This window comes from Pelodiscus sinensis, chromosome 9 (genome assembly GCF_049634645.1).
Source record: "Pelodiscus sinensis isolate JC-2024 chromosome 9, ASM4963464v1, whole genome shotgun sequence".
Lineage (NCBI taxonomy): Eukaryota > Metazoa > Chordata > Testudines > Trionychidae > Pelodiscus > Pelodiscus sinensis.
In genome coordinates, this window is record NC_134719.1 from 64216718 (window position 1) to 64238640 (window position 21923).

Consider the following 21923-nt stretch of genomic DNA (forward strand, 5'->3'; position numbering starts at 1 on the left):
TCTTCTCCATAAGTAGGCAGGCCAATGGTGACCCGTCATGACTGCAAGACTGTAGGCAAGATTCATCTCCTTGACATGGGCCTCCCAGGAGAATAATCACAAAACCTGCACACCCAAGATGGGGAAATGGAAAGAGCCAAACGTAGGTTGCTTTGAGTAGATGATTTAATGACCCCAGTGGACCACAGGGATCCCAGATAGAATTACATAGGGGCCGAAGTTCTCAAGTTAAATACAGAACAGATCTACCCTAGGCATGCTCCTACGTGATGCCTCGGACTTTAATGCAAGAAGCTGCCCAGGACTGCTGAGAGGAAAGGGAGAGGGGAGTAAAATAAAAACAGAAGTCCATATGAAAAGCAATATTGTACAAGAAGGTAAAGATAAATCTGCTCAAATATTTGAGGGGTCATAGGGTGGTAAGTGGAAAAAATCGGTCCTATTGAAAGAGGTGGCAGTAGTCCATATATTGAAAGGATGTGGGCATTGCTAAAATGCAAAGGCTCTTGTTTCTGTGCTCATGAAGACGTTTGGGGCACAAGGGAGGTGATAGAAAACAAAGAGAAGAGTTCTGGGGAAGGAGAAGAATTCCTTGGGAAATGAGGATCTTACTGTGAAATAAATTACAAGATTGGATTGAAGAGTGATTTACCATGGGACCAGATGCAATGACATCCTTGAATTCTGCAGCAGCACCAGAGAGAGGAAATGTTTAACAAAAGCAGCAGCCGTTGGGGGGGAAATTAAATGTGCAAGAAAAGTGTAGGCTACATCTAGGAACCAAAAAGCTGTCACCTTTCATCTGAAGCTATAATCTATAGTTTGGGAAGATCTTGAAAATGAGAATGCAGATTCCCCAACGTGGAGCATGCCTATCAAATGTGATTTAGCCTTTAAAACTTCCTCCGTTGGCTGAAATTTTGGATTTGGCATGTCTTCTGGGCTTGGTTCATAGAGCTGATTATCTCAGATGCGGAAGGCGTTAAGGGATTTGTGCACTAAGGATACGAGAGATTTGGTGCTAACACTCCACATCCTCTGTTGCTTTCTTCTAACATTCTGGCTGTCCCTCTGGAGCCAGAGCCACATTTTTATATTGTTTGTTCATTATATTCTTAATGGAACTATTTTAATTGTCGGGAATTTTTTTAAGATTCACTTCTTATATTGCACAGTTGTTGTTCAGTACTACTGTCACAAAGATGTACAGGATGGGGAAAAAAATCCATTTCTTCTCTAATTTACCAGACCTGGCTGTCATTGCAAAATATAAGTAGTAATAGTGCTGCCCAGCCAGACTACATCTGTGCTGACACACTTCAGCTAGGGGGTGTTGATGGGGGAGGGATAGCTCAGTGTTTTGAGCATTGGCCTGCTAAACCCAGGGTTGTGAGTTCAATCCTTGTGGAGGCTATTTAGGGATTTGGGACAAAAATTTGTCAGGGATGGTACTTGGTCCTGCTGTGAAGGCAGGGGACTGGACTCAATGACCTTTCAAGGTCCCTTCCAGTTCTAGGAGATAGGCAATCTCCATTAATGTATTTTTATTTATTTTATGGTGCATTTTGGCAGGTCCGGAAGAGCAGAGGTCACTGCATTATGGGGCATGGAGCACTCAAACTGCAGTTCTCATTAGGCACGGAGGCAAAAAGATTTGGTCTGAAAACTTTGGCTGAAAACTCAAAATTCTCTCAGATAAATTTCAGCAGATTTTTTTCATTTGCACCACAAATTTTCTTCTAACCGTGCCCCACCAGTTCCACTAAAATTGATCCTAGAACATTACCAATGGATTTCCTACGGACCAAACACTTGGCAAGAACAGCCAGGAGGTCATAGGCCTTGCTTCTGAAGATTTCACCCACCTGGCTGAGTTTGATAAAGAACCAGTGTGGTGGTGACAGACTGTTCCAGCAATTGCAACTGGCAGTTTCTTAAATTAAATCTTAGAATAACGAGACACGGGCCTTCTCCTTGGGATATAATCTCTCAACGGCGCACTTCTGTCTTGGGTAAAAGGAGCTGCTCATCTATCAGTTTTGCGTTGTCAAAGCAACTTTAGAAACAAGTTTGGCATCTTGGCTTTACGCTTTCAACAGTTGATGCCATTTGTATAACTCAGGTGGGAGGAGGCAGGAGAGGTGCATAGGTGGAAGAAATTTGATCCTGGGATCTGCAACCTATTAAGCTTTCTAGTTTTGCCACATTTTTTTCATAAAAGTGTTAAATTTGTCATGTCTGCAATGTTTTCTTTTTAATGTTGGCCTCTAGATCATTTTCTAGCTAGCTCAGTTATATTTTCTCCAGCTGTATCCAGGGGCAACATCGGGTCTCTATAGCTGAGTGGCCTTCACCAGCTTGCTTGCTGTGTTTTTCTACAACAAATGAAAGTGCCTTATGTAACAAACTTAAAATCTGTCTGTGCAGCGAAAGCTGTACCGGCAGGCGTGGTGAAGCAAAGACCACTGTGGAGGTGCTATGCTGATTTTTGTGTAGCAAGATAAAAATAAACGTAGACTCTGGAGACGACTGTCGAGCCATCTGGAAACTCTCTGGGATACGTTTGAGAGTTAGCTTGCAGTCCAGATAATGGATGTTAGTGGAAAGGCTCTGAGAGATGTGACCGGAGGAATGACACCGGCGTGCAGTGCTGTAATGTCTTTGTTACCGTGTGGGCTGTTCCATACAGACAACGAGAGTAGCTCCGTGGTATGAACAGGTCCATCTAAAAAGCCCTCTGCATTCTCAGGTGTAAGTACGGCCACAGAGCAGGTGTTTCTTGTTTTACCCGCTCGTTTTCTCTTCCTCTTTTCATGTCATCTGAGCCCAAGGGTCAGAAGCCCCAGGAACATCTCCTCTCCCACCCCTGGTTTGCTGCCTGACTGAGAGAGGGGGTTGGCCTCCGTGCCCCATTTGGCAATCCCAGTGCTGTCACATCCTTGTGTTGTGATTTGCTTCACGCAAACTCTCTAGCTCGAAAAGCTGGGGCTTCCTGGGGGTCTCCATAGGAACAGAGTTAGACCAATGCAAGTGCTTTGCTAAATCCAGCCCTTCAGAGTCTGCTGCACTCCAGTCATGTCTCTTATGTTCCTCCGGGCATAAACTAGAGAGTAGTGATTGTCCTGTGTCCAGGCCTGCCAATGGTGGGGGCATCTGCCCTGGGGCCCCGCTACTCAAAGGGGCTGGGGCCGGAGTGCTGGGCGGTGTGTTAGCACCAGCCCGCCCCTTCTGCCCAAGCCCCGCCCCTTCTGAGTACGTGGAGCTGCACCTCCCCCGCCCAGTGGCCCAGCCGTTCTGTGTCATCGCACAATACGCGAGTGGTCTTGATTTCGGAACCCTGACTTCCCACCGAAGAAGCTGGCTGGAACTGCCCTAATGCCTCCTTGTTGGAGGATGCCCAGTAAGCTAGAGCCCTCAGACTGAAGAGTGGGCGCAGCGGGACCGGAAAGAGAAGAGCTGAGCTCACGAGCCAGCAACGAGACCCCTTCTTGAAGACAGCGCAAAGGAACAATACAGGAAGCAATTAATAATCCCTTTTCTTTGTGCCAAAAGCTGCAGAATGGGAATATTCTTCCTTCAGCCCCCACCAGCTGCAAACCAAGGGTCTTTTTTCCACTTGCCTAAGGCTGTCTGCAGGTTGTCAAAAGGTGGGAAAAGACTTGATTAAAATCCCTCTCCTGCCTCTAGTGGGAAAACTCATCCGAACTCATCAGCTCAACAGACTTGAAAGTGCTGCGGGGGAGCTTTGCGCTGTACTTTCCTGCCCCGCCCCCCGTGACACTTGGCCTTCACCTGTGTTTCTTTTGAGGGTATGGAACTGAAACATGCCAGAGCAGTTGGATGTTGCAGTGCAGCGTATTTCCATCCTCCTGTCGCTTCTTGGCAGCTGGCTGGTCGATTGCCATATGTCTGCATGGCAACTCAAAGCCAATGGCTGGCCCATGCCGGCTGATACGGGCTACAAGGCTCAGGTCATGGGGCTGTTTAGTTGCTGTGTTGATGTTCAGACTCGGCCTGGAGATCTGGCCTCGAGGAATCTGAGGTGGGAGGGTCCCACAGCTCAGACACCAGCCCACGCTGGAACGCCTGCACTGCAGCTAAACAGCCTCTGAGCCTGAGACCTGCGAGCCTGCCTTAGCAGCCGCAGGTCAGGAGCAGGTTTTTAATTGCAGTGTAGACCTACCCCTTGTTATCCGCTCAGCTAACACAGGACAGCAATAGCCATGTAGGGACTTCCTGGAGCATTGTGCATTGTAGCCAACGATTGTGTTCTCTGTTGTCTTGGTAACTCCCATGTAGCTTTGTATGTAATCAGGGTGTGATGACTAGCTCTATGGCTATAGGATAGGGTTATAGGAGTACCAGACGATAAATATTTAGCAACGGTAAGTGTGTATTCAGCCCATAAGTAAAGTAAGGCCTAAATGGAAGGGTCCATGCTGAAGCCTGTGAGGTTTCAGCATAGTTAAAGGAGGTCTTGGTCTTCCGGGGGTGTCATGAATGGGTGACACAGGAATGACTGTAGGTCTGTAAAATGTCTCAGAAGGAGAGCTGTGTTAGTCCGGAACTTTAAAAGCAATGAGCAGTCCTGTAGCACTTTAGTCTCTAACAAATATATAGGATCTTGAGCTTTTGTGGGTAAAACCCACTTCCTCAGATGAGTTGGAGTGGAAATAACAGAATCCAAGGTGTGTGTATATAACAGCAGAAGCGGTTACCAGTCAATTGTAGGACCCATGTTAGTGAAGCTAATTAAGTAGGCTGGATGTCCCATTCCTAGCTTTTGATGTGAAAATGCGAATGTCAAAGGCAGAGAAATTGGCTTTGTACTGTTTTAGCCAGTTAATGGCTTGACTCATGCCCAAGTTGACAGTGGCAGATTTGTCCATTTCTGCAGTCTCCCTCTGTAATTGGATGGTAAAATTCCTTTGTATAAGAATGGCTGCGTTTTAAATCCATGATTGAGTGCCCAGGTAGGTTACAAGAATACCACAGCGGATGTGCCAATAGGTGATGTTCCTGTTGCCATGTGCCCAGATAGAACACAAGATGCCCAATGGTAAAAGCACTACCACCAGCAGCATGGAAATAAGGATGACAAAGCGCCTAGCAGTGCAGAAGTAAGCATGGCAGCAGTGCTCCCTTCTTGTGAGTGCCTGCCCAGCGGCCACGGTCCCATTCTGCAGGCAGCACAGAAGTTAGGGTGGTGGTACCACAATTCCACCCCCCCACCCCAAACAGCCAGATTTCCTGGGGAGGCCAGATTTCATGGTTCCTGATGCATTTTTTCCCAGCTATGAACTTGGTAAGGCTCTAACTAGAAGGGAAAACTCTGTTCATCATCGTGATACATAAAAATGCTTCTAAATGTTTCCTTAATTAAGTGTGTTCGTCTGTTTTAGTAATTAATATGTGTCTGTTGACTCCAAAATGTGAAGTTCAAAAAGGGAAATCCAAAAGCAATTCTGGAAAACAAGCATACGAGAGGAATAAATTCAGGTCCCTAAGGAAAGGGGAGCTGTTTCTGCAACCTCTTTGCATGAGTTATCCATTCACATTGCTGGGACTATGTACAGAAGGATAGCAGCTTGGGGCTTATTAGACAACGGGAGCGTCAGAATTTCTGTTGCTACGTATTGCAGGATTCTGTTGCTTGTGTTTTAATGTCCTTGTGTGGCAGCTTGTGTTTTTTGTATTTGGGCATAACCTCTCTCTGTCTCAACATTTCAACTTGAAATGGATTTTGCAGGTCCCTTGTCAAATGCTAGATGTTTGAATACAGGAAGGGCTAGAGAAAAATTGACACACGTGACAGCTGATTAGCAAGATTGCTCTGAATCTGTATTACATCTTGCTCTTCATTGGTCAGAATTATCTAATGTGTCGGGATCTAGCCAATAGGGTACCAAACTGAGAGTCGGGAAACATTCTGATCCCAGCTCCTGGGTGAATCCCGTCACTTCTTGGTGTCTTTCCCCATCTGTAAAAGAGGATAATGGCATTTAGTCGCCTTTGGAAAAGCACTTCTGGTATGTCTCTACAGCGTTTTGGAGCAGGCCACCCAGCTGAGTCAATAGACTTGGGCTAGAAGAGATCACCTTCGTGCTCTGACGGCACATGAACGCTACAGAGAAGATCGAGGCTCCAGAGGTTGATCTTCTAGTGTTGGATTTAGCGGGTCTAGTGTACACCCTAAATCGAATGTTGAGGGCAGCCCCCGCTGCTGTCCAATACTCCTCAATCTGCGAGGAGGAAGGGAAGCCAATGCGAGTGTGCGCTCCCGTTGGCCTCTCGGAGTATGGTCGGGGATTTCAGGTGCCTCAACTCCAGCTAAACAATTAACATAGCTGGAGTTGTGTATCTTTGGTCAACCTTCCCCTCCAGTGGAGACCAGGCCTACAATAGCAGTAGTGTCTGGATGCACTAATACACAGTAGACCCTTTTGGCACACAGTGGTTGCTAGCACAATTCCTTGAAATCCCCCAGCTTTTCAATGAAATGTCAAGTGCTGAGGAGACGCCAATAGTCAACATTCTCTTTATTTACATCACTCTTGTCCCGTGCTTGAAACACAGGCTTTAGAGCCATTCCTCTTGCAGTAGCATTAGTTTTCTTACATACTCATATGCCGTCAATCAGCTCTGATTGACATTTACTGAAACCGAACACAAATGACTGAAATAATGTTTGATGATTCGTATAGAATCGGGTCTCCCAGCATGCTGTCCTCTAGCAGCTAACCAAAAGAAAAGTACAGAGATCTGTGCCATTTTTTATACATGCTCATCCAACCATGGGCAAGTATTCCTTTAGTCCTTGTCAAGGTAATTAGCAGAATAGTTGCTAATGAAGCGAGAGCATGCCGGTGTCAGCTTTCTCTGAAACTTATGACGGTGTTTGTGCTTGTATGTGTTTGGACAGGAAAAGGAAAAGAAGTACATGCTTCCCCTGGACAACCTGAAAGTGCGGGATGTTGAGAAGAGCTTCATGTCTAGCAAGCATATTTTTGCCTTGTTTAACACAGAGCAAAGGTAAGAGAAGGCACCAACCAGTGCATGGCCGACAGAGCTGAGAAGATGTACAAGTTCATGACAATGGCTGCCAAATTGGGGCTCCCATAACATGAGACTTTAACCATCTTACATGCTTTCAGCTCATTTCTTTCTGTGCGATTGCTTTAATGCTGGGTCTTGGCCCCTTACATCCTTCTCACGGTTCGTGGTGTGGACCAAACCTGTGCTGAGTAATTTTGTTCCTTAGGATGAGTGTTTGATTCCCTCCCTATCCTATTGGTATGTGTTTCTGGACCTTCTCCAAGGTTTACTGGAGACAATTCCTCCAGCGAACATCTGTGACTTTTGTCCTTTATAGGCCAGATCCTGGCTGAAATTGGCAAGCTCCATAGGCTTTAGTGGAGCCACACTTACCTACACCAGCTAAGGATTGGTCCCTCGGTTCTACAGCACCGATATATCCTCAGTCACGATAGGCGTGTTTTGCAAAACAGGCAAGAAATGAAAGAATGAGAGAGCTCTGTCTTCCTGATTCATTCAAACCTTAATTCGATAGCCACTTTCCTGGCCAGTCTGCAGCTTCTGAGTAAAGAGTATATGGAGATATGCTTCTGGAAAGCAGGACATTGTGATGAGTGCGTACAAACAGAAAGGAACATAGACTCACAGAACACGAGAGCTGGAAGGGACCTCCAGAGGTCAAGTCCAGTCTCCTGCCCTCACGGCAGGACCAAGCACTGTCTAGATCATCCCTGACAGGTGTCTGTCCAACCTGCCCTTAAATATCTCCAGTGATGGAGATTCCACAACCTCCCTGGGCAATTTATTCCAGTGTTTAACCATCCTGACAGTTAGGACATTTGTAAGGTGAACACTACAACACATACACAAAAGCAAACAGTGTGGCCTTTCTAAAGGGAGGAGTTGTGTTTGCAGTGGGTTCAGTGGAGCTCTAGCTTTCTATATTACCAGGAGTGTTGTGAGCAAGACACGAAAAGTCATTCTTCCGCTCTACTCTGCGCTGATTAGGCCTCAGTTGGAGTATTGTGTCCAATTCTGGGCACCACATTTCAAGAAAGATGTGGAGAAATTGGAGAGGGTCCAGAGAAGAGCAACAAGAATGATTAAAGGTCTAGAGAACATGACCTCTGAGGGAAGGCTGAAAGAATTGGGTTTGTTTAGTTTAGAAAAGAGAAGATTGAGGGGGGACATGATAGCAGTTTTCAGGTATCTAAAAGGGTGTCCTAAGGAGGAGGGAGAAAATTTGTTCATCTTGGCCTTTGAGGATAGAACGAGAAGCAATGGGCTTATACTGCAGCAAGGGAGGTTTAGGTTGGGCATTAGGAAAAAGTTCCTAACTGTCAGGATGGTCAGACACTGGAATAAATTGCCCAGGGAGGTTGTGGAATCTCCATCTCCGGAGATATTTAAGAGTAGGTTAGATAAATATCCATCAGGGATGGTCTAGACATTATTTGTTCCTGCCGTGAGGGCAGGGGACTGGACTCGATGACCTCTCGAGGTCCCTTCCAGTCCTAGTATTCTATGATTCTATAGATAAGCTGCTTTTGCCAGGATTCCTATTTTCAAAAAATCCGTTTAAGTAGTACCTGTAATATTGAATCTGAACGTCTTCACCTTACCCCATCCTCCAAAGCTTTGTGAGGTGCTGAAATGTCCTTCCAGCTAAGGACACTCTGTGGAATCAGTTGTTATTGCTCTTGAGCTGGCTAGAAGTGATCATGGGAGAGCAAAATGAGGCATTCTCTCCCTCTAGGGCTGTGCTGGCTATCTCTGAACCACTCCCAGCTGCTGGTCTCAGGAGTGAGAAACTAAGCTGGAGAGTCTCAGGCTTGAATGCCCTGTAAAGTCTTGTCTCCAGCTGGTAAGCAGTTGGGCTGGCTCGCCTGTTCGGAGTCTTTTCAAACAATGAGTCTCAAATAATCGCTAGGAGTGTTAGCTCAGACACTTGACCGGGTGCATTTCTAGGCCCCGGAGAAAGCTGGTTGTTCTGAAATACAAGGGAAGTGCTGTGTGGAAGCTGAAATGGACTTTAACTGTTTACACACAGCTTGGTCATTTGTCAATAACTTTTTGGTGACCGCTCCTTGTCAAGCGCACGGATTCTGGGCAGAATATTGGAATATATTTTTCAGGCAGGCATAACAATCAGCCTTGGGAAGGCAGGACTCAGGTAGCTTGGGACAATTCGCCTTTCTCATGAATATTTTGTGCTTTCTCAATATTCATGGGTGATTGGCTGAGAGAAACCAGAAAACTCAAATCCATTTCCCATCTCCGGTTCACAGACCGGGGGCGGATTGCTTTTTCACGTGTGTGCCTGCTCCTGTATCGTCGTGGAGACAGACGGTGGAGCGAGGGTTTCAGATTTGAGTCTCTAAAATCTGTCGGCACCCTGAGCTTTTGGCTGGGCCCCCTGCATTGTTACAATTAGCTTAAAAACATCCTGGGATATATATGGGCATGACTATGCAGGAAGAAGATGCTAGAATAATGTCGTCTAAGTAAATGCAGTTTGTAAACAGAATTCTCCGACAGGGAGGAAAGGGAATCCGTTTAGCAAACTGTATTTAAAGTGGCAGTTTCTTTGCTACCACGATGCAGCTGATTTGCCTTTGAGCCAACAAGGGAGATTTCTAGAAAAATCAAATGAAGTGTTGTGTTGGTTTAATACCTAATTCTGCCTCCTCCTAGGACCTGCACCCTGCAGTGGGAGGCGGGGGGGAGGGCTGAGGCTTTGATGAAGTGATCTAGTGTAGGAGTTTTCAGCTTGGGGGTCATGAGCATGTAGTGGGGCGGTGTCCACACCTGTCCCGGGTGGGAAGTCTTGCATGGAAGGGTGTAGAGTAGACCCACAGGTGCGACGGATCTCATTTTATTTTAAAATGCCTCGATTGTGAAACATTCATATGTGTGTTCTGTTTGGGAGCAATGTTAGCCGTGAGTGTCGGCATGCTTCGCTTTTTTATTAGTATAAAAGAAACTCCATTTCTCATCACGCCACTCATATGCTACCAACTGAGAGAGAAGTCCGATGTTTTTCCTGCAGAGGGTTTCTGTGCCTCCAAGGATCCCTGCATTTAAGATGCAGGTAACTTAAAGAAGAAGAGTAAAGCCATCTATGGAACATCCCAAAATGGCATGTGGGTCATTCTAAGCCCTGCTTTCCTCCTTAATCTCAAGCAGCGTTCCGGTTTTGTGCCTCGCTTCTGCACGTTTTCTCTGTGTGCATTTCAAACTATTTGAAATGTTAAGCAAAGCCTCCCTTTAGTCAAGAGCGTTTTCTTGCAGCGGGTTCTCCCCTTCCCAGCCTCTCGCTGCCAAGGTATTTCCTGTAGCCATATGTTTCTGATACTGTGCGTTTCAATAGCTTCCTGGATTATGCATACTGCATTTTTTCCATTTATGAAAACCTCCCCAGTTGTGAAATGCAGTTACAGAGGGAAATCCTGGTTTTGCTGCAAAGGATAGCCATGCTTGCATGAGGAGGCTGTCGAGAGATGAGGAAAGAAACGAAGGATTTCTGCCCCTCTGATTTACTGTAGCGGTCAGCAGCTCTCTGACAGACATCAGATGTGATTGGGTAATGAATGAAGACTATGGCAATTGATTTCACGGAGAAGATACATTCTCATGAATTGAAACATAATGGTGTGTGCACGACGAGCCTGTGCTGTAAAATCATGTATTTCAATTCCTTTTGGATTGCTTTCTAAATTCAAATGAAACTGCTGAAATGGAATAGGAGCGCCAGGCTTTGCTTATCTGAGTAACGTTGCTGAAACAGAAGGAGAAAGAAACTGGGGCTGTATTCCAGCAAACCAAATAGTTGTTAGAAGCTGTAGGGAGATACTGTGTATTTTAAACCTACATGCTACCGGTACTAAATCCCGCATGTCAGGACATATCCCTGCAGGTGCTCTCTTTGGATTTACCTCAGTAGAAGGGTTTGGGGCTGGAGCAAATTGTATTAGAGAAACTGCCATTCGACTCGCTCTGTCATTTCCACAATGGCCGATTGGCATCCTGTCACCAGCAGAGGTACTAAAGCCAAGGCCAGGATTTTCTGTCCAATCGTAGGCTCAGAAACAGGAGGTCCACATCCAACGGCTGCACTGATGACTCAGCCTGAGGCTCCTGGGCAAAGTTCAAGAACAAACAAAAAATAATAATTCTGTCTTTCCCAGAAAGTTTACTTTTCTTCTAGGATTTCAGCACAAATGCTTTGCCCCCTCCCCACCTATTTCCCGTAAAAGCTATTTGCTGATTGATATTTTTTTCTTGCGGGCAAGTACGTTAGCCAGGGATAAGCATTGTGGACGCAAATGTGCCTCCTTTTAGGAACTGTACAGCAGCACTTCGACCCTGCTCTGTGTGTGTGTGTGTGTGTGTGTGTGTGTGTGTGTGTGTGTGTGTGTGTGTGTGTGTGTGTGTGTGTGTGTGTGTACACACACACACACCCCGCCTTGGTAAACCCCACGCCGATTCATCCGATGAAATGGGTTTCAGCCACGGAAGCTTATGCCCTAATGAATATGTTCGTCTCTAAGGTACCACCGGGCTCCTTGTTGTTTTTGTGGAATTCCAGTTGGTGCAATTCAGTGCTTATTCTGTGCCGGGGCTAAGACTCTGCACCTCTGGGATTGGTGGTTCACAGTCTTGGTACCTCTGGGTTTGCCACGTCAGTTATGAAAGCAAAAAAAAAAAATTGCACTTACTTGCTTGAGCCCCTACACCTCTCTCATTACAAATTGCACGCTGGTGCTATGGCACTTAATTTGTGTCTGTGCCACCTTAACGTAACCCTTTGGGCCTTGTAAGAGAGAGGCAGAGCGTGATGGTTGACTCACTCTATTGGCAGGTATTCCAACCCTGTATTAAGCAGCTGCAATTTCTGCTGACTCCTTGTGGCAGGAGCAGTTTATTCGAACGCCTCCGAGGAGCTCAGCAGGGCTTTGAACACGGAGGAGTGTAAGGAATGCTGCCACCTCTCTTCTGCTGTAAGCAGGCGCGTTCCCCTCCGTGGCTTCCCCTGCATTCAGGGGCCATCAGCTGCCTCTGCTTTGCCTGCTGATAAAGGGAGAACGTGGAGCTATGGAGCCGGAGGAGGCTCTGTGACCGGCTGGCTGGAGAGGTGTTGATGGCTCCTGTCTTTCCCTGCCAGTAGAGGGAGCAGCCTCAGCACCGGATGGGGAGAAGAATTGTCTGGTGGGGAGTCCCTTATCTGTGTCCTCTTTCCCATAGCAAGCTCTGTGCTCCTGTTTGAGTCCCTCTCCCTGCCCAGGAGGCTCCCTCCATCTCTCCCTGCCCTCCAGGGGAAAATGGAGACTCCTGCCTGCCCTCCCGTACCAACCCTCCGGTAGAAACGGGACGATTTTTCAGCTGCCTCCCCCCTCGTGGCTGGCTGTGGTGGGGTTGTGTGGGTGGAGAGGAGAGTCTGGAGCACAAGGGCCGCTGGACAGACCCACCCACAGGGCCCAGGTAAAGGAGGGTCTGATGGAGTGACTGCCAGCCTGTGGGGGAGGCGGGCACTTCGGTCTGAGGCGTGGCGAGGAGCCGTCGTGGAGACAGTCTTGGCGCCGCCGAAAGGAAAACCGAAGTGATGCTTCGCCCAGGGGATGGGCAGAGCCATGTGCATTGTGGCCATGGGGCATTACGTGGGCCAGCCGAAGCGACGTGGCCTGAGAGGCCCGTGGGCGTGCCACGTGACGGCGGAGCAAGAAGAGGCCGTGTCGCCATGGCCCCACACTGGTGGGAGGGGGGGCTTGTTTGGAGATGGACAAGGGCAGATGGCAGAGCTTGTTCTGCGTCCTCCTCAGCCGTCCTTCCCCGCGGCGTAGGTGCAGGTAGACTGGCTCTGGGGAGGGGGCCGTCCTCACTCGTCATCTGGGAAGTTCTCTTCAGGAGACAGAGGGAACGTTTCCCAGACCCTGGGGGCCATGAACATCATTCAGGACCATGGCTCAGAAAGTGCCACAGGCTGGGTCTTCTGGAGGCAATGTGTGACTTGGGGAGTCGTGGCCTTTGGGCCCCTGGGCAATGTGAGGGGGCAGCTCCCTGCCCCCCAGAAGGGGCGTGGCCAGCTCTCAGCGCTGCCCAGACTGCAGCACAGTGGCAGTGTTGCATCAGGAGCCCCCACACTCCTTTGAGTTGTCGGGCCCCTTTGCCCCCCGCTCCCTGTTGGCGGGCCTGGTCCTCTGTGGGTTGCGAAGGAAGCCTAGAGTAGCTGTTCCTGGAGGGAAGCAAGGTACCAGGTGGCAAGTCTCTGGTGAGCCCCGCCCCGCTAGCAGGGATGGGAACCTTGAACCAAGTTCTTGCCTTTCTTCTGTCTGCCACCCCCCGAACCAGAAAGGGGATTATTGAGAGAGCACCCAAAAGGGAGCTCGGACAAAGGAGGTGTTGGGTGGAAGTCAAGCTCCGGGAACAAGCCTCAGCTGAGGTGTACGGTACTGCTTTTGATTTGCCAAAAAAGCGAAACCCCGGGCAGCGTGAGGGGCGAGCCGCCATCACCCCACGAGGGAGTGAGTGCATTCAAAACTTCCAGAGGAATTTTATCTAGAAACCAGTTCTTAGAGGTCTGTAAACGACAGCGAACTTCCAGAGTCCGTTCAGTGCAGTGAGGAAGAAATCCAATTGATCTGCTGAGCGTAAGCCCCGATTGCCGTTCAGTAACTTAGAGCTCTGCCTTATGTGTCCTTCCATTGATACCACCATGCAGGGGAAATAGTAGAACGCAGCTTTTGCAGGTAAGGGACACAGAGGTCTTAGGTCTGGCAACACAGAGCAAACAAAGCTTTTCAGAGGAAGAAGCAGCAACATTTCGTTCATCATCATCAATATTTGCTGTGTGTAGCTGCAAGGAAGCGTTTGTTCCCTCCCAAATTGTGGACTCTTACCAAAAAAGTAAGATCTTTTAGTGGTTTATATGGAGCAACCAAGTGTTTTTGCTTAGTTTGCAAAATATTGCTGAGTCAGTGAACTAAGCTGTGTGCTGGGGAAAAAGGTTCTCTGACCTATTGGAGGTAGGTGCAGCAATTGACAGTTGTTGATTTATTCAGTATTTCTTTAAAAAGAGCTATAAAGGCAGACTGGGCCCGGCTGGGTTTTACTGGTAAGTGTCAATTGTCCTGTTTACACCCAAACCAATGAAAAAAATACTCCCGTCAATAATCAAAATTCACAGAGAGGCAAGAGAAGAAAAATGCTGCTTGAAAACATACAAGAGCTTTGAGTTTAAGCTATTTATGTTGTGTATTTCGACATGTGCTGTTAAGATTTCTGTTTTACCAGTTAGAAAGCTTAAAGAATTTGAATCTCAACATCTACTGGCATTAAGATTTTTCTCCCTTCACCGCCCATCCCTCCATTTTCCCACAACTATGAGAGTTTAAGTAAATCAAAGTAAAAAAAATGCTTAAACCCCAATATTCTGCACAACTGAACATTTTACAATGGATAAACATTGAAAAAAATCCTAAACATTAGTATTATCTACCTAAATTATTTACAAAATTCTGCCACGCCCCTCTCTTGGGATGGTACCTAGGAAATAACTAAATGTACTCCAGTTTGATTGTACCCACCATTATACTAAGCACAGTGCTATTAGGTGGATCATGTTGTTTTCTGTTAATTATTAGTATTACTCTTCCGACACGTGTGCTTATAACTTCCTGTCCAGAAACAGTAGACTCTTAAAGGCTGATGTTATATCTAATGCTCTACTAATATTTTAGAATATTAATCTGAATAGTATACTTTCTCTCTGCTCATTTTCCCATTAGGATAATAGATTCATTAATTAAAAAGATTAATAGACTTCAATGGGTCAACTCACGTGAGTTTGATTTGTAGAGTGAAGCTCTTAATCACGTTTCTTTCCTAGCATTGTCTCAGAGATGTTCTGTTTGGTTCTTCTGGAAAAAAGGAAAAGGAAAACTTTTCAGAGGCATGTGTCATTAATTTTAATTAACACACACACACGGGAGTGAACTGAAATGGCACGCCTTGGCTGAAAATGTTAGTCACGCATTGCTGCTAACGCACAGCAGATGGATGGCTTCATAAAGAAAATATTTGCAGAGCCCTAACTTCATCACGTTTATTATTTCTTTGCTTTAAAATAAAAAATTGGCTGCCTTTGTTTAAAAGAGCGGTTGTCATGGCATTTCAGGTGTGTATAACAGTATGCCAAAGCACGCTCCAAAATTAGTGTATTGTATCTAGCTTCCTTAGAGTTGAGTTAATATCTAAAATACTAGTCCTGAATGTGTACATTTTTCGAATGTTTAGACCCCTGTTATTTTTACATGGCAGTATATTAAACTCATGTTATGTATGCATTTTGTGGTAATTTTCAACCAAATTGAAAATACATAATATATGCAACGTTTTAGTTTTTCAACTTCACAAAAATTTGGATCCGTCCACATTCAACTTTTAAGATTAATTCTACTCAGTTTCAATTAATAGAAAAAGACTCAAAAAGCCACAAAATAATTTCAGAGGGCAAACATTCTTGTTTTAGGACCCAATCCTCGATCACATGGAGTTGTCTGAGAGTAGTTTGACTTCAGTGGGATTGTTCAGATTAGTAGGATACAGGACTAGTGGGATTTTTGTGTTTGGCTGGGTTTTTTCCCCCCAAATCAGGGCCTTAGTGGTTTATGAACGCAGTACTGCATATTTCACAGACATTCCTGCTCTGTAATTTCTTGTTGTATGTGTCACACCCTGTGTGCAGAATTATGAATGTGGATAAATCCATTCTTATAGTCTACCTTAATGTTTTTGCTTCCTAGCATTCTGTCTCTAATAATTACATGCCACTTACAGTGCATCTGCTTATCAAAGTATAGCAGTCCCCTCATTATTATATCTCAGCAGATGTCTGTGCACAAAATGAATATGTTGACACGAACACAGAAGGCTTAAAATGGAAATTATATAGTAATTGCCCTTAAATACTTGCGACTTTTGCCTTAGATATGTAGGTATTGTTACATAGGAATGAAGGAAGTGCTAGAGAAACTGCAAATACTGGCAGCAAGCAATATAGTTGACAACGATAATCAGCAATTGGTAAAGGTGACCACAGAACAATGAAATCTACTTCACTGGCAACTGGAAGATTTTTCCTTGTAGTTTTCAGTACCCTTTTTTTTAGATGATGATTAAACAGACTGAGGCCTCATTAACTCTGCTTTCTTAGATGGAAGGTCACTTGCTGGACTGTTCTGTGGCACTGACATTTGGAGCGAGTGTGACAGGATCCTACAGATGCAGAAGCCCCGACCTTGCACAATTCCTGTCTCCTCTCCCATGCCTTCAAATACCTTATATCCTGCTCCCACCGTATTGAAGTCCCCATGGGTACTTAAATCTTCCGTTGAGAAGGTAGTGGCAGAAGGTATTCAGACGAGCTGCTATGTTGCTTCTGTCTACAGGGAACTGTTAAAAAGTCAAAAGGTGAACTCCTGCAACTCCATGGCATGAACAGAAAGGGCTTGGGATGTTTCCTGCCCTGAATGGAGACCGATCAGGAGAGGGGCATCTCCAACCATGACTGAAGTGAATGTAAGGATGTGGGGGCGAGCTGCACAGGAACGGTGGCTAACTCACTGAGCATGTGCGAGAGAAGGATTTACCGTTACAATTACAGACACGGGCACGTTATGTTAAACACAGGTTCTCTCTTGGGGTACCGTCTGCTGTGCTACATCGATGGTCCCTCCACACACATGGTGCCCACCCTCACAGACAGGTAGGCGCACGATCGCACGGGAGCGGTCTCTTCCATCGTTTTGTCCGAGGGTCTCTGTGTGGCTGACCTGTGGGTAACTGGGGTCACGTTGCCGCAATGTGCTTAGTGCTGTAGCGACGGCATTTCGAAGTACAGCTCTGCCAGGCTGGGAGGACATTCCATTCACACGTCTGAGATTGGTTCTGTGGTACTTGGGTCAGCTTCTTCATTTCACATTGGTTAGATCTGTTTACCGACGGGGGGCCAAAAGGGACAGTTGCCCCAGGACTCCTAGCCACTGGAGCACGGCACAGTGCACTCCTGGCAGCTCTCAGGGGTTACGGCGGTCTGGGCAGCGCTGAGGGCTGGCTGCCCCAAACCCCGCCCTTTCTGCCTGATGTCCCACCCTGTCCAGGAGTGGAGAGCTGGCCCTCCCCCCACCTTGCTAGGGGGCCCAGCGAAGCTGCCGGCTTCCCTGAGCTTCTTCCCACTGGGATGGAAAACCTTGTTTGAAAGGATTTTTGTGTGCCTCTCTGTACTAGTGTCAGGGCTAGGTCTTTGCATAGAAATCATCAGAGACTTTTGAAATGGTTCAGGGGTGGAAAAACACGGTTAATTTCAACATAGCCTACACTTGCTCCTGCCATGAATGCAAAGGGCTGCACTAGGTGACCTCTCAAAGTCCCATCCAACCCTGGATTCTATAGGCAGATGTACATGTATTTAAAGTAACCCAAAATGTGGCTCTGTGACAGATCTGACTAAGAACTCTGCCAGAATAATACTAAATACAATTCTCTCACTCGAGCCCTTGGAGGTTTTGGTCAAACTCTGAGGTAAAAAGCTGCTGGAACATCTCACGGTGTTGATAAGGTCAAGGAACTGTTACATTACTAAGTAAATTGTTGCAGATCTGGACTGGAACTGTTTGAAAGGAATCCGAACTCCATCCTATCCAATGAACTGTGTGAGCGTGGACCTGCATAGCCATCAAGTGCACAGAATCAGAATGATAGGGTGTATAATAAATTACAGCTTGGACAGGAACAAGGGAACCAGCTAGGCCCTTCACATTGCTTCATCCATGAGGGCTAGAAGCTTTTGTTTTGTTCTTTGTTTTTTAATGGAAACTGAGATTCTTACAAAACCACAGGATTCCAGGAATTCGGAGGCATAAAGGAAAAACACCAAATATCACAAGACTCATGATAAAATAGTGAGAACTGGCAAGCCAGCAAACCATTTGTAGTAATGTGGGCTAAAACCACTCTCGGATTACACATAACAAGAGCAGAATGTACCTACCACAATATATTGACACACACAGTGGACAGACTTGAAATTCACATTCCAGTTGTGGAGTGGTTGGGCCACTGAACGTGGTTTTCTATAGAAAGTTGGGTTTTCAGCTAAACATAATTTTATTTATGAAATAAGTGGAGGGTGGGCGGGGGGGTCAGAAAATTGAATATTCATAGAAGAATGAAAACCCAGTTTTTGGTTGGAAACGGAAACTTTTGGAATAAATAACAATAATAAATATATGAAATGTTCAGTTTTTCAATGAAAAGTTGACATTTTCTGTAGGAAAACCCTCCCCTCATTTTCCAACCTGCTCTTATACTGCTACTATCAATATTCCTAATTCCACATATGTGGAGTGTTGGGAGAACATTGCTAAAAGTGCTGTAAAACTGGGCTGAGTTTATTAAGCATGTTCACTCGGTTTCTTTAGCAGGAAAAACCATATGAGGTGAATGAAGTAAGTATTCCTCAGACTCAGAAACTGAGTATCTAGAAATCATTGTTATTGCCAAATACCCTAAGTCTAAGCTCAGCAGGGCTTCCCATAGGTCAATCACAGAACTTCAGAAAACTACTATATAACTTCCAGTGACTCCATAGATTAGGCCATTCTCCCATGAAACACTCCGTAACGAAGAAAAAGTCTTGGGGTGAAAGAATTTCATCTGTCTTGTTCAGTAAGGGTTGGCTTTCTACCATACAGAGCTGGACACATTATCTACACTTTTTTTGCTAGTAATATTTAATAGAATGTGAATAGAATCCACAGAGATGTTTTTTTACTTGCCTTGTAATTCTGCTTCTCTGAAGTGATCGATTTGCAAGATTCTCCAGTACTCACCTCCCATACCTCCTCAGAGGCTGGAGAAGATTCTGTCTGAGGTAGTGCTGCTCTTTACATCATTGTTCTGCCTACCGAGACACGGGCTTTTTGACCACTTTTGTTGGGATTGGCTTATTTTTTTACTTTACTTTATTATCATTTCCCACTAAATAGGGGCCTGATTTGAAGGTGAAAAGAGCAGCACTTTGGGTGGGAAATGACCTCTAGTGGTAGGGAGAGAATAATCTTGGAGTGTTTTAATTGTCTCATGGGGGGGAATAGAGGGCAGGAGCGAGACGCCCATGCAATACATCATCTTTGGAAAGGCAGTCTCACAAGGAACGTAAGTCGGTAGTTCTGTTGTGTGTCCATTGATCTCTACACACCTCTATGCTTTGACTCACTTTGTTTTACTATGTAGGGCGTGACAAAGCCAGACCAGAAGGCTACAGGAGAGTGGTGGAGGAGAAATATATTAGCACCAGATTAAATAGGTCTCTATTCCCTGGGTAGACTAACAGGAGCTGATCCAGAACCAACAGGAGCCAGCTAGAACTAGTCAGAGCAGTAAGGCCAATTAAGAGACCTGGAATCAATTAGGAGGGCTTCCAGACTCAAGGGAGCCGGATTAATCAGAATACCTGGGGGCCAATTAAGAGCTAGTTGAGGCTGATTTTTAAAAGGCTTCCCTTCTTTTGTTTGCTCAGTGTGTGAGGAAGGAGCAGATGAGAAAAAGTGTGGTGGAGAGTCTGGGAGTAGAAGGTGCAAGCAGGTACCAGGAGGAAAAACCTGCGGTAAGGAAGATGCTGGGGAAGACTGTGGGGAAGTGGCCCAGGGTTTTGTAGCTGGCACGCAGCTGTTACCAGAGCCATTTCAGACAGCTGTTATCACAGTGTCCCTGGGCTGGAACCTCCCCTCTCACTCTCCCAATCAACTTCCCATTTCAGCTTGGTTTTGGTAAAGGGTTTGTCCTGCTCTGCATCACTTGGAGGAGCCACTGAGATTATGAAGTTTGGTTTCCCCTCTTTTCCCCAGACTGGCTTAGGAGGAGATTAGCTCAACAAACAGCCAGCTGTGTCTAAATTAAGGGTTGCTGGGAGCATCTGAGGCAGGTAATCCCCCTGAAAGCTCAGGACCCACCAAGGTGAAGGAGGAATTTTGTCACAAGGGCAAGAAAGAAAATTAATTCATACCTCATTTTACTACAGTGGTAGCAAGGTTAGTGGCAAGCAAGTGTTCATATGAGAGCTGTATCTGGTGGGGCATTTCAGGCAGCCTACGTAATGGAGAACTCGAGCGGTCCAAACCCTGCTGTGAAGGGATTATCCAGGGGGTAGCTGGGTCAGGGGACTTACAATTAACAACCAATGGCTGGGAGTTCCCAAGAACGATTCATAGCTGAGAGGTTACAGAAAAGCAAGCAAGTTGTAAGTTGTTGTCCATTAAGCAGGAGTCTTGGCACATACTCTTTCCAGGAATGTGTGATTGGAGGGATGGGGGCGTGGCAAGAAAAAAAAAAGAAAGAAAAAAATGGTTCGTAACTTTTCCTGGAAGTAGAAATGAGTTCTCTGTCAGATATAATTAATCTCAAAACATCCAATTATGTTGTCATTTACAGGAAAACAATCATATGTGCATGGTTTCATATAGTTTGTAACTAGACAATATTAATCTTTTGTCTTCAACATGAAATATTTATATTAATTTTCAGTAACGTGGTTAGGGAAACATTTCTTTGTTAAATATGTAGGCTAGTACATTAAAATGATACTCTACGAGAGAAAATAGTGTAAACGGTCATGGGGTATGTATGTGGGTGGGTTTACGTACTTTTCCTGTGTTACTATTTGAAAAGTATTTAAATAACTGATCTTGAAAAACTTAGGAGAAACAATTACTTATTGTCAGTTCCATGGATGTGCTCTGTGTTTCTTTCCCATTCTTCAGTTATAAATGTTTCATATCAACAAGACTTGTGTGGCTTAAAAGTTTGCTACCTTGTGCTTCCTCCTCCCTAGTCTGATGTCATTAACTTTGGTTTATGACATCACTTATAGTTGCTATTGAGATGCTAGTGATATGTCCAAATTATTGCATCCCCTGTGAAATAAACAGTTGATGCTTAGAGAATATCTTGTTTCTGGGCAAATCCTCTTCGTAAATCTAAAAAATGGAAGGAAAAAAACTGTTTGTCCCCCATGGGACAGCAGTGGATCTTTAATGAGTAAAACATGTTACTTGTAAGAGTCTGTAACTTATAGAAAAACACGCAAAGTTCTTTAGAGGTTCTTTTTTCCTTGCTGTTGGATGACTCTGCTCGTGTCCCAGTTTGACGAGCAGGGTTAGGAGTGTCCAATGGGGAATGTGCTAAAATGGACCTTGAAACCTGGGCTCTGTTCCCTGCCCTCCCAAACTTTCTGTGTGCTCTTGGGCAAGGTCTCAGTAAAATGGGGATACTAGTGTTTCCATAGCTCAGGGATGGCGAGGCACATAAATGGAATCCTAGAAATAGAAGACTGTGAGGCCCTCGGTAATGTACTTTGATCTTTGCTATCTCCTGTCCAGTTTTGGTGCCTACAGTTCAGGATAGGTGTTGCTAAATTGGAGAAAGTTCAGAGCAGAACCGTTAGAAAACTTGCCTGATGGAGTTCGTTTGAATCTAGCACTATCTGTTAAGCCTAACAAAAAGGGGTGACTTTTTAAGTATCTACTTGGAGAGCAAATGTTTAATGATGGGCTCGTCAGTCTAGCAGAGAGGTGTTTCATGTGATCCCATGGCTGGAAGTCGAAGTCAGACAATTTCAGACTGGAAATAGGGTGTACCTTTTTAATGGTGAGGGTAATTAAGCATTGGGACAAATAACCAGGGGTCACTGACAGTTGGCTATTTTCTAAAAGATCTGCTCTAGGAATTATTTTGCAGACAGTTGTACACTGAAGTCATATGGGAGGTCAGACTATATGAACACGAAGGTCCCTTCTGCTCTGACTCTTTGAACTCCATGTTTTATGGCTTTT

At 45.6% G+C, this 21923-nt stretch overlaps 1 protein-coding gene and 1 long non-coding RNA gene across 12 annotated transcripts in view; one reads left to right on the plus strand and one right to left on the minus strand.

Annotated features, from left to right (window-relative positions):
* Window positions 1-21923, plus strand: part of DNM3 (dynamin 3) — a 209387-nt gene that overhangs the window by 107625 nt on the left and 79839 nt on the right. For all 11 annotated transcript variants that reach the window (XM_075937046.1, XM_075937047.1, XM_075937052.1 and 8 more), the window contains one exon: window positions 6923-7032. In XM_075937046.1, coding sequence (XP_075793161.1) covers window positions 6923-7032 — 110 coding nt within the window. The remainder of the gene's footprint in view (window positions 1-6922; window positions 7033-21923) is intronic.
* On the minus strand, window positions 5667-20906 carry LOC112546760 (uncharacterized). The gene is made up of 4 exons (XR_003090461.2): window positions 20804-20906; window positions 14873-14951; window positions 10971-11172; window positions 5667-5980 (listed from the first exon to the last, which is right to left on the minus strand). It is a non-coding gene; the product is annotated as an uncharacterized LOC112546760 (long non-coding RNA).